Below are 26,678 nucleotides of genomic sequence, written 5' to 3' on the forward strand. Positions count from 1 at the left end.
AGTGGACATCTTTATCTCATTCCTGATCTTAAAGGGAAAGCTTTCAGTCTTTCCCCATTAAGTAGGATTTAGCTGTGGACTTTTCATAAATTCCCTTTATCATGTTGAGGAAGTTTCTTTCTATTCTTAATGTTCTAAGTGTTTTAATGAAAAAGGGGCCTTGAATTTTGTCAAATGCCTTTTCCTCATGAATTGAGAGGATCACGTGTTTTTTTCCCCTTCGTTGTGTTAATGTGGTGCAATACATTAAATGCTTTCTTATTTTGAACTACCCTTGTATACCAGGGATAAATCCCACTTGATCATGGTGAATAAATCTTTTATATGCTATTGGATCCAGTTTGATAGAATTTGTCGAGGATTTTTATATCTAGTCATAAGAGATATTAGTCTGCAGTTTTCCTTTCTGTGGTATCTTTTCCTGGCTTTGTATGAGAGGAATATTGGCCTTGTAGAATGAATTAGGGAGTGTTCCCTTCTCTTCAATTTTTTTTTTTTTTTGAAAGAGTTTGAGCAGAATTGGAGTCAAGGCTTCTCGGAATGCTTGGTAGAATTTTCCTGTGAATCATCTGGTGCTGAGCTTTTCTTTCTTGGGAGGTTTTTGATTACTTATTCAATCTCTATTATTAATTGGTTTGTTGAGATCTTCTATTTCTTGTTGAGTCAGTGTAGGTAGCGTGTGTGTTTTTCTAAGAACAGTCCAATTCATCTAGCTTATCTTTTACTGGCATTACAATTGTCCATATTGTCTTCTTAGAGATCTTTTTGTTTTAGCAGGATCAGGAGTAGTGTCCCTCTTTTCATTTCTCATTTTCATTATTTTTATACTCTCTTTTTTTGTCAGTCCAGGTGAAGATTTGTCAATTTTATTGATCTTTTTGTACAAAGAACCAACTTTTCATTTTAGTTGTTGATTCTCTCTGTTGTTTTTGTTGTTTTATATTTCATCTCTAATCTTTGTTATTCCCTTCCATTTGCTCACTTTGGGTTTAGTTTGCACTTCTTTTAATAGTTCTTCCAGCTTGGAGGCCATATCTATGATTTGAAATCTTTCTTCTTTTTTAATATAAGCATTTAGAGCTATACATCTCCCCCTCAGCACTGCTTTTGCTGCATCTCATAAGTTTTGGTATTTGGTATTTTCATTTGCCTCAAGATATTTCTTAATTTCACTTGTGATTTCCTCTTAACCAACTGTTTAAGAGTATATTGTTTAATTTCTACATATTTATGAGTTTTCCATTTCTCCCTGTTATTGAGTTCTAGTTTTATTCTGTTGTGGTCAGAGAATTGTACAATTTCAATATTTTTTACTTTATTGAGACTTGTTTTCTTATTTAACTGATGGTGTATCCTGGAGAATAATCCATGTGCACTCGAGAAGAATGTGTATTCTGTTTTTGTTGGATGAAGTGTTCTATATATGTCTGTTTTTAGAATATCATTCAAGAGCATTTCTGTATTGACCTTCTGACTAGATGTTCTATCCATTAGTGAAAGTGGCTAATAAAATCTCCTAATATTAATGAAGAACTATCCACTACTCCTTTAAACCAGCCAGTATTTCTTCATATATTTTGGGGCTTTGCTGTTATAAATATTTATATGCGTTATATCATCTTGTTGAATTGCCCCTTTTAATATCTGTCTTTGTCCTTTATATCTGCTTTTGACTAAAGTCTATTTCATCTGATATTAGTATAACTACCCTTGCTGTCTTTTGATTAATACTTGCATAGCATATTTTTTCCATACTTTCACTTTCAACCTGCTTGTATCCTTGAATTTAAGATGAGTCTCTTGTAGGCAGTATATGGTTGGGACATGCTTTTTTATCCATTCTGCCAATCTCTGTTTTTTGACTGGAGAGTTAAATTCATTTACAGTTAAAGTAACTACTGATTATGCAGGATCATCATCATCTACACATATACTTTTCCTGTACTCCTCTGTAAGCCTACTTTTTCTTGTACTTGTTACCACTTATATCTTTCTGTACTGTATGTACAATACCATAGATTTTTTTTTGTATGTTGTATGGTGTGGTCACAGTTCATTATTTTTTCCACGTGAGTATCCTGTTATTGTAGCACCATTGTTGAATTTTTGTTCGTTTCTTTGTTTTCCGGAATGCATGGACCAGGAATTGAATCTGGGTCTCCTGCATGGCAGGCGAGGATTCTACCATTGAACTACTCTTGCACCTCCAATACCACAGACTTATCGATCCTTTTTATGTTTGAACTTTTGCACCTGTAAGAAGTAAGAAGCGGAGTTACATATGAAACAATAGACTACAATGATACTGGCATTTATAACTACCCAGCTGGTTACATTTACCATGGGCCCTTATTCCTTTATGCTGCTTTGGACCACTGTCTAGTGTTCCTTCCTTTCCATCTGAAGAACAACCTTTAGCATTGCTTTTAGGGTAAATCCAGTAGTGATGAATTCCCTCAGCTTTTGCTTATCTGATGTTTTGGTTTGAAGCTGTATGTACCTCATAAAAAACCTGTTCTTGAATCTAATCCATTCTTGTGGGTGTAAACCCATGTTATGTAGGATTTTTGATGAGGCTACTTCATCAGTTAAGGTGTGACCCACCTCATTCAGGATGCAACGTAATGCTATTACTGAAGTCCTTTATAAATGAAATGGAGAGAGAGAGAGAGAGAGAGAGAGAGAGAAATACTAACTAGCATGCGCCACCAGGTGGCTTAGCACATGAGAGAGGAGCCAGACTGGCAGCTGGTCTTCAGAAAGAAAACATCACCTTGATGATGGTCTTGATTTGGACATTTCCCAGGACTCTAACCATAAGCAAATGAATTTCCACTGTTTATGTTGAACCATTTCATTTCACGGTATTTGCTTTGAGCAGCCTAGGAAACCAAAACATCTGGGAACGTCTTAATCTCTTCCTCATTTTATAAAGAAGGTCTCATTAGATATAAAATTCTTGGTTGGCAATAATTTTGTTTCAGCACTTTCAGTATTTCAACCCATGCCTTCTTGCCTCCATAGTTTGTGATAAGAAATTGGCACTCAATCTAATTGAGACTCCCTTGTCCATAAGAGGTTGCTTTAGTCTTGTAGCTTTCAGAACAAACGCCCTCCTTGTCCTCTGCATTTGATAGTGTGATCAATATATGATGGGGTGAATTTTTCTTTATGCTTATCCTATTTGGTGTTCTGGCTTCACTTCACATCTTTGGTAAGTTTGGGAAGTTCTCTGCCATTATTTCTTTGAATATTCCTTCTGCCCCTTTCTCTCTTTCTTCTCCTGGGACTTCTATAGTGCATATGTTGGTATGCTTGATGGTGTCCCAAAGGGTATCTTGGGCTTTTATAATTCTTTTTTGGAATTTTATAATTCTTTTTTCTTTCTGTTCCTCATCCTGACTCATTTCAACTTGTCTTCAAGTGCACGGATTCAGTTGTCTGCCAGCTCCAACTCTCCACTGAAACCCTCCTGGGAATTTTTCATTTCAGTTATTACGGTCTTCAACTCCAATAGTTCTGCTTGGTTCTTTTATAACATTTCTGTCTCTTTACTAAGATTATCACATTGCTCACTCATTGTTTCCAGATATCCTGAGTTCCTTCACAATATTTTCCTTCACCTCCTTGAGCAGTTTTAAGATAAAAATTTTAAAGGTGTTGTCCAGCATTGCCCACATTCTGGTTTTCCTATTAGTGTTTTATGGACTTTTACCCTCTTCAAGTGGATGGGCATTTCCTGTTTCTTTGTTTGCCCTGGACTCTTGTTGCATACCATTCATTTTAATATTTTAATATGTTATCTCTGGGATATATTTCCTGAGATGTCTGTTTCTTGATTAATCAGCTGGTGATAAGGAATTTTCTTGAGCTTCAACCTATCAGGAAGGTCTGCCCAAGATAAATGCAGTGTGCAGGGATTTTCCAGTCTTTCTGGGCCTCTGTCTTTTCCTGGGTTTTTGCTTGTTAATTGTTTTGGAGATACCCTGTTTACAAGAGTTTGGTTCTCCCTTCTGTTTTCCAAGAGACAGACTTCCTTCTCTGGCGTCTGAAGCTGGCAAGCCTTTGCCCTGACTTTCCAATTCTATAGTTTCTTCTACTCTTTTCCTTGTTTCAAGCTGTTTTTGCCTCCAGGGAAAATTCTGGGAAGAGGGAAGCTGAAGAGAAGTCTCCCAAATCACTCTTTCTCAGCCAAATCAAGGTCAGGAACCCATAAGAGGGTACATACCAGCTCCATGGTACCCAGAGGAGGGAATCAGGAAGGGCACAAAGAGCTTCCTGTATGGTTCCCCAAGCTTTCTTGACCTGCTAGCAAATACAGGCCTTCACTTAACTGTCCCCTGCAACCTTGAGGAAATGGAGCATCCTTAAGTCTCCATTCTGCTGCCCCTTTTTGGGTGGTTTGAAACAACTGCAGCCATGGCCTTTTGTCCTTGTAGATTGAAAGAATGGCTGCTGTCAGAGCTGCTTCCCCACAATCTTAAGTTGTTAATCAAAAGCCATGATCAATGACTGGCCGTGTCCACCCTTGGTCTTGGGAAGGAAAATTTTTATGTCCCTTTCTGTCACCAGTGAACTGGCCAGGGGCTGGGCCCCACACTGGCCTGCTGCAGGAGTGGGGGATGGGTACCGGTAGTTGTAGCTTAGAGAGAAAGATTTACTATAATTTATCAGTGTCTTTCTCCTACTCTTCCCTGGATGCAGTACAGTGCTCTTCTGGCCTTTAGAATTTCAAAATAGGTGTTTTAGACAGTTCTTTTCACCTGTTTAATAATTGTTTGGGTGGAAGGACCGAGTCCTGGAGCTCCCTACACTGACATCTTCCCATCATCATTGTCATAAAATTAACATTTTAACTGTTTTAGTTCTTACTTTTGTTTTGAAGATGTAGCCTTTCTTCCAAATGCAATGATGTCTCCAGGCCTACCATTAAACTTCTTGCCTGGTTCCTGATCGACACCCTAAGTCTCTGCCCTGCCAACTTGCCTAGATAGGCCAACCCCTTGTCAATGGACCCTCAGCAGCTGGAAGTGCTCTTTCCCACCCTTGTTTCCCACCCCCCATCAAGCCACTTTTACCCAACTGATTACTGGTATAATCATAGATCAGAGACCACTACTGTGCCCTCCCAATGCCTTAGACAATGATATCAGCCCAGAAAAGACCCAAATTACCCAAACCTCCTTGGGCATCAGTTTGGACTCCTGTCACCTTTCTTGGACACTGGCTTCGAACAAGGTCTAATATATTCCAACCTCTGACTTGCTCTGCCCCTGCAAGACCATTTAGACATCCTGGAAATTGTTTTAGGGAAAGCTGGCACCTATTATGACAAACAATACATCTTTATACTGGTATTCAGTATATCCTAATATGATTGATTTTCTTCCTCAAATGCCAGGGACTGTGTAGGTATATTTACATTAGGGGTTATGCCTGTTCCCCATATGCACCTTGATGACTAGGTGTGATTATACAACACAGAGACTCCTTCAAGAGTTTACAGTCTTCTGTAACAAGCTGGAGTTGCTTCTTCTGTATGCATTAAACAAATTATTCTGGGGTGATGTAGTATGAACAACAAGTGGATCATGTAGATACGAGCTCTGAATTCAGGAAAATAAACAGCTTAAATGATACAAAAATATTTAGCCAGTAGAACCTTAATGATTAAGGAAAGAAAATGAAAGATTCTAGGAAAGATCCAAAAGAGAATTTGAATTAGTTAGTGTTTTTTGTTTTTTTTTTTTACCATTGTGTCCCTAAGTGTCAATTTGAATAGAATTCACCCCAGAATCTGGAAGAATGGAGGAGATGGCTTATATATACTTGAGGGAACTATATTAATTAACATTTAACAAATATTCATTGCATGTCTATTACAGGACAGGCAATGGGTTTGGCTAGTTCCTGGTCTTGCAAAAAATATATGCTTTTAGAATAAATTAACAAAAACATAATGATAGCAAATCACTAAAATGACAATCCTTTCACAGGTGATGAAGCATTTTATATGCATTATTTTATTTAATTACCATTTTAAAAGCCTGTAATGTGATGTTTTCCTTATTTTATTGAAGATACTGAGTAAAGAAGTTTTAGTGATTTGCCTTAAGCTAAATGTGTCTTATGCTAGTGCGAGACAGTACACCAATCCAGGTCTTTTGACTATAAACCACTGCAAATTACAGCAGGGAGACAGTTTTGGTCAGTATAAAGAAAAACCGAATAAGAGTATTAGCCAAACTAAGCCAAAAATGGACTTCTTCAGCAGTTACTAAATTCTCTATCATTCTACAAAGCAAAGATCGTACTCAGGAAGAATGGTTGGCTTAGATATTTTATAATTCAAAGTGGTATGTTGTTTTGATTCTACTACTTCATTGTGCTTCCTTTCTTATTCTGTTTTCTGCAGGCCAGGACAAAACATCATTATAAATCCAGATCAATACTGTGCTTGCTGGTATCCCTGGAATGCTACAAAATCAGAAGGTGACAAAAGATGGGCTACTAGGTGCAAGAATTGGAATCAACTCATCTTATATTGCCGCCCTGGGTAATCCATAATTTTAAGGCATAGTTTACCAACTATTTGCTTTCCTTTAGCATATTATAGGAGACAAATGATTACTGCCTTGTGCCCTCAAGGAATTCATCCATCCAGAAGGCAGAATTAGGAATCTACCAAAGTTTGGAAATATGGAGGTAAGGTTGCCCTCTGTGAATTAAACTACTGAAATCATATTGGAAAGGAAAATTACCTCTGGTCCCCAAATACTACTATGAACCCTACTTTAGATTGTGATATTTTGAGAACCTAAACTGTTCTATTTGTCTCCCATGTTGACTAGCACACTTATACATAATAGGCACTCAATAAAAGTTTGTTGAAGTGAATAAGCGTTGAATTCAAGTGATTTCTATTGAATTCAACTAAATTGAATAGCATTACCAATTTCAAATATAAAGCTATTGAATGAGCTATTCATAAAGAACTTCCAGGTAGCAATGTTTTATTTTATATATGGTTAAGACTTAATTACAATATTATTATAAACTTCCTTGTTTTCTTACAACACAAGGATAGGTATTAGAGGAGGTAAAACCCCACAAAGAAAACTACTAAAATGACTGAAAAAAAAGAGAATAGACCCAGGTTTGATTCCCGGTGCCTGCCCATGCAAATAATAATAATAAATTTAAAAATAAGAGAATAGAGCCACAAGAAATACTGACAATGTAGATTTAAATCACATTTACTTATTTTATTTAAAGGGTAGTATAGTCATTTTAACCTTGACCACATAGGTCTTTTTTTCTGGTAACATGAAAGTAGGCTTGGAATTATTTAAAAAAAAATCCAAGCAGGGTTCTGAGTGGAGAATTTTTTTACTCTGGCTATTTCAGCAAGGAATTGAGAAGTAAATATGTGTGGGTGACTGAATGTGTTAGGTTTATGGTGTGAACAGAGAGTGTGTGATTATACATGTGTGTGAATATGTGTGTATGTGCTATTACAAGTGCAACACAGGAAGTAAACAGAGACTAAATGTTTTCAGAGTTGTAAGGAAAACTTTCAGTTAACCTTCAGGCTGGAAATTATACTATTTACAAAAGCCAGGGAGATTTATAAAACCCTTCCCACTGCTATACTGCAGGCATTCTATGGGAGGTAAGCATATTTTGCAGAGAGGACACTGGGGAAAGTGAACCATTTTAAATTTCAGCATCTGCAGAATCCGAAGCAACTAATGGGAACAGGAATATTTAAAGCTAAAGAAACACTGATCAAAGTCCGTACTTCACGTTCTGAACAACTGAAGACAGAAACGATATTTCTGATATGGACCCAGCACAAGAAAAATGATAAATACAAAGCAGGTTAACAAGGACTGAATGAGACCCAGAAAGGGATTAGCAAATAACAAAGAATAAAGCAACAACAAAACAAAATCAAGTCACACTTTCTAGCTACTTCTAACTGATAAATTTTGTACATATCCTAATGAAGAGCCAAACTGTGGTTGTAACAGTCTATAGTAGATATATAAATATTTTCAAATATATGTGCACAATTTTGTTCAAGGTAGCTATTTATGAAATTTCATAGTTTATACATTTTAACTCTTTGTTTACTGCCCCCATTCCCTGAAAAGTAAGTTTTACCTTTTGCTCACTACTGTGTCCCTAAAACTTAAAACAGTACTTGACATGCAGTGGGCACTCAATGTATGTTTTTTGAATGAATTCTAATGCACAGGTTCATTTTTTTTTTCTTGCATGGGCAGGCCCTGGGAATCAAATCTGGGTCTCTGGCATGGCAGGCAAGAATTCTGCCACTGAGCCACCATTGCACCACCTACAGGTTTGATTTGACCTCAGCTTTTTCTACTGCCTACTAAAGTCCCAAGAGAAAAATAGTGTTTGAGGTATTGTTAAAGCTGGATAACAAAACTAAATGACCTTTATTATAATTTTGCTAATCAGAATGGGCAAACCAAATAAACAGTAACCTTTAGAAGGCAAGGAGAAAAAAATGACTCCTTCCTGTTTGAATATGTCAACAGGTAAGATTAATTAAAGTACAAAAAGGGATATATGTATATATAATTATGTAGCAACTGAAAGGAAACCAACTATGAACTAAAATAATTTATCTAACTTATTCATAGTTAAGACCAGAATACAGAAATTCAAATTCAAATATATTTAATATAATTTTGTTAATGGTAGGGAACAAAGCATCTATGATATGAGCTTTATTAGATTTCTTTGAAATGCACTCTTTTTTCAACATATGTTAAGGAAATCATTTTTTTAAATTGAGATATAATTCACATACCATAAAATTAACCATCTAAGGTGTACAACTCATGATTTTTTGTATATTCATAAGGTTGTGTAGCTGTCAGCACTATCTAATTCAGAACATTTTCATCACCCCATGAAGAAACTACATGTCCATTAGCAGCCACTTCCTATGCTCCTTTCCTCCCAATCCCTCAGCCTCAGGCAATCACTATTCTTTCTGTCTCTATGGATCTGACTATTCTGGACATTTTATATGAAATGTGGTCTTTTGTGACTGGCTTCTTTCACTTAGCAAAATGTTTTCAAGGCTCGTCTGCTTTGTAGCATGCATCAGTACTTCACTTTTTTTTAATGGCCAAATATTTCATCATATGGATACACTACATTTTGTTTAGCCATTCATCTGGTGTTGCACACTTGGGTTTTTTCCACTTTTTTGGCTAACATGAATAATGCTACTATGAATATTCATGTGCAAGTTTTTGTATGGACATATGCTTTTATTTTTCTTGGTTATAAACTTATCCATAGAATTTCTGGGTCATAGGTGATTCTATGTTTAACATTTTCAGGAATTGCCAAACTGTTTTCACCAATGGCTGCACGATTTTACATTCTCATCAACAGCATATGAGGGTTCTAATTTTCACAATATTCTTGCCAGCATTTGTTATTTTTGTCTTTTTGAATATAGCCATTCTAGGAGATGTGAAGTAGTATCTCACTGTGGTTTTGATTTGCATTTCCCTAATGGCTACTGATGTTCAGCACCTTTTCATATGCTTATTAAGCATTTGTTTATCTTCTTGGAGAGATGTCTATACAGTGTTAGCCCATTTTTTAATTTAGATTTTTCTGGCTTTATTGTTGAGTTTTAAGAGTTTTTGAAATATATTCTTAGATGGTTAAATTTCACTGAGAAGTGCCAGACATAAAATTGGGATGAATTAATGAAAAATTATGAATCCTTGAATATTGTTAACAAAATACACTTTCTAAATTTTCTACAACTTCAACTGTTATTTAACATTTCCCTACCAAATCTGCTCTACCTCTTTTGAACCCAAATATTTTTAAAGGTATTAGCATCTTTCTTATTATTTAGGTTATTAAATGCGGTTTATCTTTGGTTTCTGCTTTCTGACACCCTTCATCTGATCTCATTACTGATACTTATTTAATGTTAAAATGTGGATAACATCTATCTCCTCCTTTCTATTCCATGGCCAGGGTGCATCAATGCTGTCACTGCCACTCTCCTAGACTGCCTTCTTGCTCCCAATCTCTTCTCCCAATCCAGCCTAAATGCTGACCTCAAAGTATCGTTCTAAAGCACAGCTCTCATTACATCCCTTTCATATTTGAAAGTTTTTACGGTTTGGTCCCAGCCTACTTTTGCTTTTGCTAACTGTTTTTTCTCCCACTCCTAAACTACAGAAAAACTCAATTTGGGGGTTTCTCTCATCCTATTATAATAATTAACTTGCTTTTTTGTTTTTCCCGTAAATTTTAAGTTTATTGAAAGCTACTGTTTTTGCAAAGAAATGCCATAATTTATGTAAGTAATGTTAGAGAATTTCATCCAAAGACAATCAATTACTGTTAATGTTTTTATATACTTTCTTCCAGTCTTTTAAAAAATGCTTATTTTACTCATGTGGTTTGTGATTCAACTAAATACACAATTTTATAGCCTGGCTTTCTTTTTTTTAACTTAAAATTATAACAAGAATTTCCTCATGTTATTAAAAAGATCTGTGTAAACATCATTTTAGTGGCCACATAATAGTCCATTGCGTAGAATCCTGTTGCTTTTTAAAAAAAAATTAAATTGTATAATATAGCATATATACAAAGCAGAGAAATAAAAAAGCAATAGTTTTCAAAGCACTCTTCAACAAGCAGTTACAGGACAGATCCCAGAGTTTGTCATGAGCTACCATACGATCCTCTCAGATTTTTCCTTCTAGCTGCTCCAGCATATAGAGACTACTATTGCTTTTTAAGAGCTCCCTGACCTACTCTCTCCTTTGTCCTTTATCCATGACCACCTTAGCAATACCCTGCACAAGGTCTCTATGGAAGACAGTTATGGAGCCATCCATTACCTGTTCCCCACCTCCCCACATTCAGATCCACTTCTTCCCTGAGACATTTACTGAGATCAGTACTTTCATTTGGCATTTCCATAAGTATCTCCTCTTACATGCATTCATGGCAACAAAGACATTCTCAGACCTTGTGGTACCATGTGCAACAACCCAACCCTCTCCCTAGAAACCCTCTCCTGCTTCCTCTAGCCATTGTTTCCTCTCCCCACTCTGTAGCCAGGCCCCAGGACCTGGGCTTGGGTGAGGGGTCCTCAAGGACTTCCTAGAGGCCAGTCCCATTTTCAGGCCCTTGAAGCCAGAGACAGTACCTCCATTGTTTCGCACACTCAATTTTGGTGCCGCCAAGAACATGGGCCAAGAAGTGAGCACTGCAGCCTCCCTGACAAGCCTCGGGAGAGCAAGCTCAAGCCACCTTGTATGGAAGAAGGTGGGGGCATTAACAGATCCTCTCTCTGGGGACTGCCACATGCTAAGAATGATAATTATATAATAGGGACTCAGGGAAGGGCTGAGGGTGAGTGGATGGAAAGCTATTTTTTGAAGAAAGTTAATACAAGCGAAATGTTCAAAGAAATTAAAAGGCAAGTATGCGTTAGAAAAATTAAAGTAGAACTTAGAAAGATTTTTTTCTTAATGTGGCTCTTCTACTTTAGAAATCTGTGGGGACAAAGGTTAGGGACTGATAAATATCAAATACATAATATTACCAATCGTATCAGCTCTATTGGAAATAATGAAGACACATATTTGCATTCTGTATTAAAAGTATATAGGTTAAAATTTTAGTTACGCTCTTCTTACAATAGTTTAAAATTTTTTATTTCATTTACTTTTTAAATAAATATTCATTAATATGAATATTTTATTTTATTATTATTTTAAAATTCTGGGGTAGAACCACAATGCCATGTGGTATAACAGTTTTTAATTTTGTGATGTATATTTCATTAATATAAAATCTCATCAAAGTGAATGCAGAGAAAATATTCTTTAATGTAAAATAATTCTCTGGCCTGATCCTTAAACAAAAGACATAACCAAAGGGCTAGATTAACCTGTGTAATCTCAAGATTCTATCACATACAGCACCTAATGCAGGAGGTGGACATCAAATGAAGTTTTCCTGTAATAGCACTGTCAAATTATTTTAATAAGATATCATATTGAATTAATTAGTATCTTACTTTTATGAAATGAGCTTAATTATTTCACAGTTTGATGATCATGTAAAGTTGGATATAAGGAGCTGTATGCCATAAATTAAATAAAATATATGAATGGACAGGTTTACACTTTGCCCCATACAATCCATGAGCATAGCTTAGACTCTTAAAAAAAAAAAAAAAAAAAAAAGGCAATGGGTGGCAAAGAAAACCTTCCCTAAGATTCAGGACAAATATAATTGCTGATATTGAGAGAGGAGAAAAGTAGGTTAAAAAAAGAGATGTTTCCTCTTTCATAGATTTTTCTCTTGGGCATAATTATAAAGTGACATTCAAGTGCAACCAATGACATCCCTATTTTTTTCTCACAAAATTCAAAGACATCAGCAAAACCACCTATGTCAGTAATAAAAATAAAAGTCTTTGACTTTTTAAATGTTATCATACTGTCACAGTGGAATAAAATTAGCTTGAAAAATGATCTAAAGGCACACGATGCAGTTCATTATGTATAAAAGCAATAGCAGCGCTTTCCCAGTGTTCATAAAGCCTGCTCCATTAAATTTACCTCCAGTCAATAATTAGGAGTCCACAAATAAACCTGGGCAATTAAATCAATACTGCCAGGCAATTATATTCCAGAGTCCAGGCACTATGGCACAGAAAGGCACTATATCAAACTGCAGTATTAAGCGGTCTGATGCCATTTTCAATGGAATTTTTTTACTAACTCTAGCTAACCTCTACATAACAGTTCCAGGGTCATTACAGCTTTAGTTAAATTTACTAAAGATTTACACATATGGATTTATTATTATGTTTATGTTCATAATTGGTAATATTTCAAATGAAAACAGAAGGCCATATTTACAATTTGAACATTAAAATTCATTTAAAAGTTTTTTTTTTTAATCATTTTCAAGCTAAAGAAACAACCTATAACTTAATCATCACTGAACTCCTATGATGTGCCAGGCACTGGGCTGAGTGCTGAGGAAATACAATTAAGAAAAGGTCTTTCTTCTCAAAAGCAAGTTGTCGCTATAAAAGGCTTTATCTAACACTTGCATGTCTGCCTTTAAATAACTTCGTTTAAATAACTTTAAGCAAAATAATGCCAATCACCTTCTATTATTGTTGAAGTAGTTCCGGACAGCATTTCAAAATATATACTGATAGCAAGAATATGAAGAGCTCATATATTCACTTATTAGCTTTACCAAAGGCAGAGACACTTCTATTTGTTAATATAAAAATAAAATAACTGCATTCAAATATCAGCTATTCTTAACCTGTACACAGAAACATTTACAGTGACTTCCCCAAATCACAAGACAATAAGATTTTTGCTATTTTGAAAAATATGATCTAACTTTTATTTATCCCAGTTCATTTAAAAAAATAAATAATTAGGATGAGTAGGAAGAAGTACAATGAAAAAGTTTTAGAATACCTTACAAGCTATCAGTGATGTCAAAACAAAAGCTAACTATGACTAGAAAAGCAGGGCTCTCGCCTGCCAATAAACTGCCCTTGATCACTTACAAGAGGGGCATATCCCAGCAGACTGTATGTGTATTAAAAAAATACTTGAAAGGGAAGAAAAAGTATCACACAGGTCACAGCAGCAGTCTCAATAGACCCCTAAGGGATTTCAACTCGTCTCGGCCTTGTCATCCTCTACGCAGCTTTCCACTCAGCCCCGAAAATGTCGATAGGAAAATGTTTGAGGGGCCTCTGGTGGAAATTTTTTCATTCTTTCTGCATTGACAGGATGCCAAATCAATATTTACTTCCCACTAACAAGCTGCTCGAGGTCTCAGTAGAAAATATTGTAGAGAGTGCGGGAAGACACAGTAATAAACAGCTGTCTGGCTGTGAGGAAAACATGAATTGACTGGAAACAGGTCCATAGTAAAAGGTCACTGAAACCCATGAACTCCTCAGGTGTCCATATCAACTACTAACTTTAAAGACACATAATAAAGCATCTCTTTCCCTAAGAGGTCTGAGAGAATAGATCCTTTTCAGTCTAGCAAGCACAGAGGCTGACTCAATAATTTAATTAATGCATTTGCTAGGACCCATGTTGGTTCTTTCCCAAGGCATCTGTTTCATTTGTTAAGTCCAAAAGTACAAATAGTGGGTTAACATTCCTGTCTACCTATTGGAATACTTCTTTACCTAACTGAAGTAAGTGTGTTTACAAAAAGTTACACATCTAGTAAAATGCAAGGCTTGGAGATTTGATCTGGTAGTTTTAATATATGAAGGAGAAAAAATAAATACCTGTCCCTCAAGAAGTTTCTGAATGTACAACCACCATTCCTTGTCATTTTCAGCATCTATCTTTGCCCTTTCAGTTTCCTAAAAGAAGAAAATAAAAACACCAGTGTTAATAGCTTTTATATGATTGGATCATTAATTTTGGGCAGTTTAAAACCTTTGCAAGTTGTGGATCTCCTCTACTCCATATTCCCTGAGAAACTGATGAGGAGCTGGAGAATATTCTCACACACATTTATTTCTTTCATTTTATGTATTCAGTCAACAAAAATTTATTGAGAAGCTACTAGTGCCATTATCTCTTTCATCTTTCAAAACAATCAAAAGTTGTATATTTGTGTATTAAAGTTCAGAGGCTTAACAGAACAGGATTGAGTAACCTCCAGAGGTTCTCAAAAGGCTGCACATGAGATTCTGCTTTTCATGATGTTGTAACTAAGTAAAAAACTCAAGAGCCTTCCCCCAGAAGGTGCTCAACTGCTACTGAAGACATACATTTATTCATATAAATTCACTCATAGAGGATAACAGTATTTTACCCAATTTATAGGAGTAAAAATCTTTTTCTTTAACTTGATTAACAATAATTTTTAATTTAGCCAGGAAAATCAATAGATTTGCTATTTATTTTATCTCTCAGAGAAGGAAAAAAATCCTCAAATCAATGGCTACTCAGCTTAACTAAATCCATTCAAACTAGCTTAATACAAATATTAGCTTATAAGATATGTAATATGATTCATTAAATTAAAGAAAATGGAGGAGACAGGAAAGGATAATAGGCTTTAAAAAGCAAACAAATGGTTCTAAAGGTTATATGTATTGGCTTATTTCTGTATTACACTTAAATTTCTCTGAAGTTGTTTTGGGTAGGGTAATACTCGACATATATTTCACTGGTAATTAATAATCTTACTTTCACTACTTTTATATTAAATAGGAAATTCTAAGAATTATATATCAAATAAAATATGTATTTTAATTCAGTATCTTAAAATATCTTTATTAATAAGTGTTTAAGTCATCTTACTGCTTCATCCTCTGTGTCCAATATTTCTTCTAGATCTGACTGTGAAATATTCAGGATAGACGCTGCCAAGGTCTGGGCTTTATGGGTTGAGGTTTTATAAGCAGTCTTGTCTTTCTGTATTTTTTTAAGCTCTCTAATTTTTCTCCTTGTCACATGCACATCATTTTGTAACTCTTTAACCAAAGCCTGCAACACATTGGAAAGAATGTTGGCTCATGTGGAAGTCATGAGTAGAGACAAAGCAGTCATAAATAAAAATGTGAAGATACTAGCAAATCACTTCTTATTAGGATTACTATGATTTTATTTATTCAGAAATATAAATATCATTATGCAATAGAAGCGCTCCAAAATGACCTTTCGTTAACCAGCTTGCTGGATTAACCAGAGCTCTCCAATGAGCTTAAGATATACCAATGGTTATCTTAGACACAGTGAATGCTTGCATCAGGCAGGTTACTCTTCATCATGCCTGATTTGCTATTACTACTCTTACTAGTTGAAGTGATGCCAAGATCATAAACATATACATATTTGCTATAACAGTTAGTTATAAAATTCATTTAATTATTATATAAATGGATGAAATGAACACAGAAAGAGGATTGTTTCTATTTTATTAAATTGAGTTAGAAATGCGTTGAAAGGACTTGATAAGGATAATTTGGGTAAAAGTCAATTAAATTATGTATGGACAAGACAACTGAAATGGATTGAAAAAATTGTAAAAAAAAAAATCTAGGATTGCTTCACAAGCATCTTTAGGTTCTTGCTTTTGGGAAATCATGTCTATGTGTGCATAAGAAAGATACCCTTAGCTCTTGGTGGACATAACTCTGTGCCTCAGTGTATGGCTTTGTGACCTGAGAGCAGTCTAGACAGATGTTTGCACAGTTTTAAATCTTTTGCTAATTCAAGCAATGATGTGATAAATAATGATATATATATATCATTATGATATATACATATATATAATGATATATATATATATATATATCAATTTTGCATTTCTAGAATATACTCCTAGAAGTGAAATTTGCTGGATCAAAGGCTATGTATAACCGTTGCTTAATTCTACCCCTCTCCCCAAGATAGTGCCAATTTATACCTCCACAAAGAACGTACAACAATATCTATTTATCCATCTCCTTATCAAAACACTTATTGGTTATTTCAGCTTTGTTTATTTCTTCAGGGTATTTTAAAGTTTCATTTCTCTTATAAATGAATCAGGAACAAAATTTATGAAATAGTTATATGTTCTTTGTCAACTTTTCTATTTTTCTTACTGATTTACAGGAATCCTTTATATATTAGGGAAATTACATTTGCCTAGGGTATATCTCTCAATTTTTTATAACTTATTTTTATTTTGACAGTTTTATGAAAAGCAAAACTCTAAGAATTTTTATGTACTCAAACTAATAAATCCTCTCTGAGTACTGAGTTTAGTGTCATACTTTAAAAAGCATTCTCCAAAGTAGTTTATAAAGGCAATTATCAAACCATGATTTTTTCTAATACTTCCACATTTTTTTTTCACGTTTAAAAATTTAATCCAGGGCCACGGTGGCTCAGCAGGCAGAATTCTCGCCTGCCATGCTGGAGACCCGGGTTCATTTCCCGGTGTCTGCCCATGCAAAAAAAAGGAAAAAAAATTTCATTCATTTGTAATCATTTATAAAACCATTATACAAAATCAACCAACACCACATATTAAATGTACCATCTTTTTCCTGAAAGCTTTCATACATGGTTTACAACAATTTCTGGGCTTTCTATTCTGTTCTCTCTTTTTTATTAGAGAAGCTTTAAGATATATTTTAATAAATAAGGACTTGTAATAAATTTTAACATCTGGTATGGCTAATTCTCTCTCATTACCCTTCATTTTCAGATGTTTTCCTATTAGTTTTTGTTTGTATCATTTTCCATATGAACTTCATATTCAGCTTGTCTTGATACCTTCTTCAAAAGTTATCATCAGTGATTTTATTTGGACCATGTTAAATTTTATTTGTAGCATGTTAACATTTTAGGATGTTGAATTTTCTTAATCAAAGAACATGGTATTCCTCTCCATCTGAGATTCTCAGGAGCATTTTAAAGTTTTCTCCTTACAGGTCTAGTTTATTCCTAGATATTATATATATGTATGTATATTTTTTATTGCTTCTATAACTGATAGTTGCTTGTAACTTAAAGATGATATGCATTTAGCTTAATGAATTATTCTTATTTCATAGGTGTTTTTAACAGATTCTTTTTTTACTTTCTAGGAATTCAATCATATCTTCAAAATCTGATAATTTAATCTCCTATACTCCAATTTTTACACTTCTAATTTCTTTCTCTTTTCTAATTGCATTGGTTTTTAAGCTCCTCCTGATTTTAGTAACAGTACTATTTCCTAGGACATATGTTGGCTTTTAAATTGAGATAGTTATACATATTTATTTTTTGCAAAAATTGATATCACATTTGTTAAATCTTTTAGCATCCATTAGATTATTTTAAGATTTTCCATCCTTAGTCTATGAATAGGGTTAATACCAATTTTCTTATTATTGAATTATCCTTGCACTTTCAAAATAAACGCTGCTTGGATGTGGTGCATTATTTTTTGATATGCTGCTGAAGTTGATTTCCTAATATTTTTCTAGGATTTCTGAATTGTAATGAGTGAGATTGATTCATTTTTATCTTGTGCAATATTCTAAAGGAGTTTGGAAGATATCGTTCTCTGTCCATGATCTAGAATAATTTTAATGGGAATGAATTATTCTGCTCTTTATTGATATGGTAGCGCTCATCTAAATTTGGCCTAGTATTTACTGCTGGGGAAGGTAGTTTTTGACAGTTTGTTATGATTTTCTTACTCGTTCTGGAGTCAATTTTGATACATTATATTTTCCTAGAAAAATATCCATTTATCCAGGTTTCCAAATTTACTTACCTCAAGTTAAGCTATGTAGTCTATCATTACTAAATTTTTTCTGTCTATGGTTATGTTCAGTCCATTCAGTCATTACATCTTATTTGGTATAATTGTGCTTCCCCCACTTTTTTTTTTAAGATAACGGTTTATTTATTTTATTGCTTTTTTTCCAAAACCAACTATATTTATTTATTAACTGCTATTTTGACTCATTGATTTTTATTTTAATCTTCAGATTGTTTTTTTCTGAATTCTTGAGCTTAATGCTTATTTTTTTCTTGCTTATTAATATAAATATTTAAGGCTATACATTTTATTTGATCACTGCTTTAGTTGCATCTATGGGTTCTAATATTTCTAGAATATTATTTTTTTAAGGTATATTCTGCAATTTATTTGGATTCCCTCTTTAAACCAAGCTTTTTTAAAAAAAAAACCTAGATAGCAGTGGTTTCTGTTTTCTGTTTTTGTAATTAATTGCATTTTTATTGTGTTGTCAGATACTGTTATCTATACTATTTCTACCTTTCAGAATTGAAGTTTTATTTGTGATCTGTATGGATTCCTTGGAAACAGATGTGAAATGAAGATTTGTGTGCAAGAAGTTTATTGGGGAGTGAACTTAGGAAAAACACCTGAAGAAACTTGGGCAAGCAGGGTGGGGAGAAGAAGGAGATAAACTGAACTGTAGATCCAACAGAGGCTTTATGCCATCTCCCCCATCTGGAGATGGTCTTTTAGAAGTTGTCTCACATTTATTTTTTACCCTTATAAATTACATGAACTTTTTAGTTGTCTGTTCTTTATATTTTCAAGTCCAGAAACTATTAGATTATACCTGGGGTATGACATAGTAGATCAATTTTCCCTGGCTCATGTTATATTTCTTGAAGTCTTTATTTCTGGAAATAACTTCTTGATCATATCTTTTCATTACTTTAGTTTTCTTCTTTGAAGACTCCAATTATACATTTGTTGAATCTCTCGTCTACTCCATAAATTATTTTTCTCCCAATATGCTTTGTCAAATTCAAAGCATGATTAGAAAGCAATAAAATACACAGGTTACAAATGTTTAGTTCAATGAGTTCTGACAATTGCCTTCCATCTGTGTAGCCACTACCCTAATAAAAAATGGAAAATGTCCATAATCCCAGAAAGTTTCCTCTTGTCCTTCCTAGGCAACTCCTCCTACACCCAGACAACTGCTTTGATTTCTGTCATCTCAGATTAATTTTCCTGTTCCAAAATATCATATAAATGGAAAAATATAATAAGTACTTTTGTGTTTGAGTTTTGTTTCACATGGTATTTTTAAGATTCATTCATGTTGTATGCATCTGTAATTTGTTCCTTTTTTCCTTTAATTTATTGAGGTGTAATTAAATGCAGTAAATTCCATATATTTAAAGTGTACAATTTTGATCAGTTTCACACACATACACACACAAACACACCTACCTGTGATGCCATTTTAATTCTTTATTTCCACTTAACTCATATTTCTCACTTGCATTCTTTTTCTCTTTAAAGTTTATACTACCTTGTGCTCCCTTCAATGGGGAATTTATTTCAGAGACAGTTTTATTTTCTTTTACTTCCTTGCTTCATCTGCTAGTTTGCTGTCATCTGCTCTTGTCATATCACCACCTCTTCCCTAAATTACATCTATTTCTGCCCTGTATGTTTGCTCCTAGAGAATATTAGTTCATTAATATTTAAAATTCATAGTAAAATATTTTATCTACTCAATGATAGTCTATCTCTGACAAGATTTCTTTTCCTCCCATTTAATTTTCCTGTTCCTTTTCTCCCTTTTCAGGACCCATCTTTGAAGGAAAATAGTTTGTTTTTTTTTTTCTTAGACCACATATAGAAAATTATGTGGCAAGGAGGTCTGAGCTATGTTCCAAGCTTGTAGAATTTTACATAATGAATTCACTTTTTTTTCTGATTAATTCCATTAGTCTTTTCTAGTTTCTACCTAGTAGAGACAGGCAATTATTTTTGTTGTGCTTTCTTTGTTTTTTACAATGCAAGGAATCTCTTTTCTTGCTTGTTATGAGAAAAGCTGTTTCCTGCATATGCCTTGACTGTGTTATTCTTCATTAAGCTTTGCTTCCTTGTCTCTTTGCAATCAAACCAGTTCTAGGAAGCTCATGTCATGAACCAAAGTAGCCTGATTTCACTACTGCATATAGGGGATTTAGGACTTGTATTTCATGTGATCTTCATCTTCAAAGTGTGTTTTTAATGGATCTTTTAGAGGCCTGCAGCAGCTAAGCCCATTCTCAAGAGTGTTATCTCTGCTTTCTCCTATTATTTATAGCTCTCTTTACTATTTAGAGGTAAAATTTGTATACAGTGAAATGCTTAACCCTTAAAAGTATAATTGTATAACTACTGACAAATAAAAACACTGGGTAACGCAGACCCCAGATCAAGGTAAAGTAAAATTCCATCACTCCAGAAAGTCTGCTTGTTTCCCTTCCCAGTCAATCCCTGCCCCAGCCCCAGCCCCAAGTATCAAGTACTATTAAGATTATTTTTCTCTATAGGTTATTTATAGTTAGTTCTTCATAGGAAGTCTCTGTAACTTCATACAGTATGAACTCTCTTGTGTCTGGATTTTTCACTCATAATGTTTTTGAGATTTATTTACATCGTTCCATGTATGAACAACAATTTCTTTTTATTACTAAGTAGCATTCCATTGTAAAATATACCGCAATTTACTCCATTTCCCCATTGATGGACACCAGGGCTGTTTCCAGTTATCGGCTACTATTAACAAAACTTCTCTGAATATGATCTGTACAGGTTCTTTTTGTGTGTGTTAACATATTCATATTTTTATTTCTCTCTACTTAAATGTGGAATTCCTGGGTTTTATGGTAGGTGCATGTTTTATTTAATGGAAACTGCAAGAAATTTTGTGAAAGTCTTGCACAATTTTAACTTTTGACAACAATGGATGAGGATTCTGTTTGCCCCATATCCTTTTTATCCTGTGAAATATCTAAACTTTCTTATTACAGTAATTGTTTTATAAATTCTTCAGGATTTTCTATGTAAACAATCATGTCATCTGGCAATAGAAACAGATTTGTATTTCCTTACCATCTTTATATCATTTTCTCCCTTTCCTTGACTTATTGAATTGGAGATGTCCAGTATGAAATTAAATGTAAGTGGTGAGTTAACAACTTTGCCTTGTTCTCAGTCTTAAGGGGAAAGAGTTTAGTGTTTCATTAGGTGTGACAAATATGCATTTTCACTTCTATGATTGAGGAAGTTCCCTTCTATTCTTAAATTGCTGACTTTGTTGTTCTTGTTGCTATTGTTGTTTCTTACTATGAAGGGGTATTAAATTTTGTGAATATTTGCATATGTACATGTTTTATCTGTTGAAATCCCCTTTTATTCTGGAAGATCCCTCTCAGCTGGAAACTTGGCCTTGGTACATAATAAATATTTATACCCAGATTTTGCTGTGGAAAAAAAAGAGAGCTCTGGGACTATGGGCACTCTACTACTTATCTGCCTGTCAGTTTTCCCCCAACAAACCCTATGTCACATCTGCAATACATGTTGCTAGCGGTGTATGACTGTGACTCACCTACATGACAAGCAAGATGTTCTTTTCAAGGAATTTGTTCACTTCATCTAAATTGTGGAACCTACTGGCATAAAATTGTTCCTAACGCTCCCTTATTAACCTTTTAATGTTTGTGGGATCTCTAGTGATATATCTTTTTTCATTTGATATTGGTAATTGTGTTTTTCCACTTTTTTCTTTGAACAGCTATAGGTAGGGATTAATCAATTTAGTTAATATATTCAAAGAACCATCTTATGTGCATTTTAAATTATAGCAGAAACTGTCATATTGCTCTGCAAAATGCTGTGTCCGTTTATACTCCCATCCAAAGCATGTAAGGGCACTTATTTCCATAGATCCTCGTCAATTTTGGATTTCATAAATTTTCATGTACGTTTTTTAGTTTTTACGTCTGATATAGAATAGACAATAAGTTATTTTTAATTTTACTTATTTTGTTTTTCCTGGATTTCTATTGCGGTTGAACATATTTTCAATGTGTTTATTGGCTATTTGTGTTTTGTTTTCAGTGAATTTTATTTATTAGTCCTTATTTCTATTGGGCTATTTGTCTTTTTTTATTCCTTAAGTTGACTTGTAGTAATTCTTTATATATAGATAGATATCATTTTACCTGTTATAGATGTACAACTATTCTCTCATACTGCCACTAGTCTATTAATTTTATTTATGGTGTCTTTTCCCTACAATTGATGCTATATATGGTTTTAGTTATAGCCTTTATATATTTCAGGTTCTCTGTTATGATTATGGATTTTTTCCTATCCAAAGATTATAGAATTTTTTTGTAATGCTTTAACCATGTTCTTTTTTAATCTTGGCATTTCAGTAAAAATGTGATTCATATTTGTGGAGTTGTATGAGAAATCATATCATTATTTTCTAAATGGAGAGGAATTTCTCCAACGTTGTTATTGACGAATTTACCATTACACTAATTTGAAATATGAAATGCAAACTTTACATTCTAAATTTCCATATACATGATTCTGCTTTCTGAACTCCCTATTGTGTTCCAATGCTCTATTCATCTACTTCTGCACTAATCATGCCATTTTATTTTATTTTAGGTGCATGGTCTAGAAATTGAACCTGGGTCTCCCACATGGCAGACCATTTTATATACAATAGTTTTACAGCACATTATGATGTTTGTTAGGGAAAATCCACTCCCTTCACCTTTTCTTCTCCTTATTCTTTTTTGGGCATTTTCATACCCATTCTCTTTCAAATATTTTTTTGGAATCAGCCTATTTAGTATCTGGAAATGTACTAACATTATAGACTAACTTTGGAATAAACTGTCATATTTACAATATTGATTTTTCTCATTCAGAAACGTAGTATCTCTCTCCTTTTATTCATGTCTGTTTTACGTCTTTCATAAAGGTTTTCGGTTTTTGCATTTTTAAAAGGTTTATTTCAGGTTTTTTTTTCTCCATTTAGTGAGATGATCAAAAAGATCTTCTTTTTTTATCAATTTTTGTTAATTGGAGTAATAGATTTCAGATATTTAACAATCATAGCATTCCTGGGATAAATCTTATTGTTTCATAATTATGATTCTTTTAGTATGATGGTGGATTTGATTTCATGTTATTAATTTAGGAATTCTGTTTCTATGTTCACGAGTGAGATTAACTATGATTTTCTATTCTTGCAAGCTATTTTTGTGTGATGTTGGTTTCAGGGTTAATGTAACCTCATAAAATGATTTTTAAGAATATTCCATATTTTGAAAGCTTATATAAAGATTACATAACATGAGAGTTCTCTGTTCCTTGAAGGCTTATAGAACTCACAGGTAAAATTCTGTGGGACTGACATATCTTTTAAATTATTATTATAAAATATTTCAAATATATACAAAGTTCAAAGATGAACACAGATATCCCTGCCATTTGTATTTCTTTTTTTTAAAAAAATGCATTATGCCTTTCCTTCTTTTCCTAAACTTTCCCTGCCCTGCCCAAATATCCTAAATTGGGTATTTATCATTCTCAATCTTCTATACTATAACTACATATGTATATGCCTATAAAAGGTACACAGCATGACAGTACATATTTTATATTATGGTACCAAACTATAAACATCATTTTACAGCTCTTTTTTTTTCACTCACATATTTCAGGGATTTTTGCCATGTAGCTCTGGGTCATCCACCATGTATTCAATTCAGTACATATTCATTATATATTCTATAAAAACATTCTCCTGTTACAGTATTTCACATAAAACATTCTTCTGTTGATATGCGTTTTTACTGCTTTTGTTGAAACCTTGTCATTTATTTTACTGTTTTTTGACCATCCAGGTTTTCTATATTATCTTGAGTCAGTGTTGATAATTCATATTTTCTCAGAAAAGCATTTCTTTTGTTGAGGTTTATTCCTAATGCTGTATACTGGGTCTTTTTTCTCCAATGCAAAATGACTATTCCACAAGGTATGAAAATACAGTAGCCTTACATTTTTTCTACTTGAATTGTTAATCTCTGAAGATAACAGATATAAAGTATACTACAGGACAGGAAATACACTTATGGATTTATCAATTTCCTTTTTGTATCTTAATCAAATTTGCTTAACATGTTGTCAGGTGCGTAAAGATTCATGGCTTTTATATTTCCTTTGAGGATTATACATTTCTCTCAATATGAAATAGCTTCTTTGTCTTCCTCATGAGTTTTTCCTTTAATTCTATTTTGTCTCAGATTAGCATTGTTATATCTTCTGTTTGTTAACCTTTACCTGGTTTATATTTGGTTGTGTGAAGAAAAAAAAAACCTGTTTTGAAATGTTTGTCAGTTTCTGTGATATAAATACTCTGACCATTGGAGTGCGAGGGTAGTTCAGTGGTAGAATTCTCACCTGCCTTGTGGGAAACATGGGTTTGATTCCTGGTCCATGCACTTCTCCCAAAACACAAACAAACAAGCAAACATATAAACAAAAAAACTGAACAAACAAAAATTCAACAAATGGAGCTGCAATAACTGGATACTCACATGGACAAAGAATGAAATGTGAACCTGGCATACATTATACAAGAAAGAAAGAGTATACAAGAAAGAAACTAGCATGAAAGAAAGAAAGAGCACACAAGAAAGAGCATAAAGAAAGAAAAAGCACGGAAGGAAGGAAGGAAGGGAGGAAGGGAGGAAGGGAGGAAGGGAGGGAGGGAGGGAGGGAGGAAGGAAGGAAGGAAGGAAGGAAGGAAGGAAGGAAGACTCTGATCATGACCAATTTCATGCAACCAGTGTGGATAAGGAGTTGGGAAGAGATACGCCAAATTGTTCTCACAAGCTGGTACAAGGTGGCTCCAAGATACCTTATTTTTCATTCTTTTATTTTTTAAGTATTTTGAACACTATGTTTAAGTGTGTCTTTTTCACATTCTGAGAGTCCCTCTCTCTTTAAAAAAATGTATTTCAAATTTATTATATAAGTTGTGATTATTGGTATTTGCATTTATTCCAATCACATCATACTCTTTTTTCTTAACAATTTACCATGCATCTCTATTACTTGTTTTCTTTCTTTCATCCATCTTTCTTCCATCTTTCCTTCCTTATTCCTGGCTTTCTTTATTCTTAGTATTTTCCTTTAATTGAAAATTAAATACTCTATTTCTATTTTTCTTGTGATTACCATTAAAACTTTTAAACATTTATTTAATATTATATATTCAATGAATATATAGAATTTATCACCCTCTCTATTGTTCCATGAAACCAAAAAAGAAGCTTAATTCTTCTGGATAACCCAGTCCTCCAAATTTATGATACTGTGATCATTAAAATTAATAATCACTTAGATTTAACTAATAATTTGTTTTCCAATGCTTCATATGTTCTAAAGATTAACCAGGCTCTATTTCAACAGAAAGACCTGAACAAGTGAAAAGAATGAGCAATTTGAATATATGAAAGCAGAGGGCTAAGACCTTGATTGAGAATAGGGCATGTAGTTTTCAAAGAACAGCAAGAACCACAGTGTGGCTAGAGCAGAATAACTGATGTGAAGAGTGAAAAAAAGTGAAGTCGCAGAAGTAACAATAATACTGATCATGGAGACCTTATAGGGCAGGGAAGACTTTCCATCCCACGATCATTGATCCTTAGCTTTTCTGTCACATGGCAATATACATAGTTGCCTCTTCTCCTGACCTCTTCCTTCTCTTATGGGTTCCACTGCCTCTCAGCTTCTCACTGCTCCTTCCGTGTCTAACTATCTGTCTGAATTTCATTCCCCTTATAAAGAACTCCAATAACAGGATTAAGATCCATCCTGATTGAGTTGGGCCACACCTTATCCGAAGTAATCTCATCTAAAGGTCTTACTTACAATGGGTTCACATCCATGGGAATGGATTACATTTAAGAACATGTTTTTCTGCAGTACAAAGCTCAAAATCATAATGTGGAGCAAGAGTCAAAGAAGCAGACTATCTAGAAGACTGATGCAGAAGTACAAGGATGTGAGGTGATAACCTGCATCAGGACAGTGTCACTGGTAAGAGGTGGAAAGATTCTAGATATATTTTCCAATAACAGCAAACAGGATTTGCTGAAGGATTAGAAATTCAATATAAGGGAAAGAGAAGAGACAAGGATGACCCCAGGTATGGGGCAATCATCTGGATGATTGGTGAAAAAGAATTCTAAGTTGGGGAACAAGGTAAGGACAGAAGAGTAAAATATTTTTTTCTAATT

At 34.0% G+C, this 26,678-nt stretch overlaps 1 protein-coding gene across 8 annotated transcripts in view; it reads right to left on the minus strand.

Annotated features, from left to right (window-relative positions):
* Positions 1-26,678, minus strand: part of CNTLN (centlein) — a 417,071-nt gene that overhangs the window by 10,330 nt on the left and 380,063 nt on the right. For all 8 annotated transcript variants that reach the window (XM_077148088.1, XM_077148087.1, XM_077148091.1 and 5 more), the window contains 2 exons: positions 15,402-15,587; positions 14,375-14,452 (listed from right to left, as the gene is read on the minus strand). In XM_077148088.1, coding sequence (XP_077004203.1) covers positions 14,375-14,452; positions 15,402-15,587 — 264 coding nt within the window. The remainder of the gene's footprint in view (positions 1-14,374; positions 14,453-15,401; positions 15,588-26,678) is intronic.

Source organism: Tamandua tetradactyla, chromosome 2 (assembly GCF_023851605.1).
Source record: "Tamandua tetradactyla isolate mTamTet1 chromosome 2, mTamTet1.pri, whole genome shotgun sequence".
Taxonomy (NCBI): domain Eukaryota; kingdom Metazoa; phylum Chordata; class Mammalia; order Pilosa; family Myrmecophagidae; genus Tamandua; species Tamandua tetradactyla.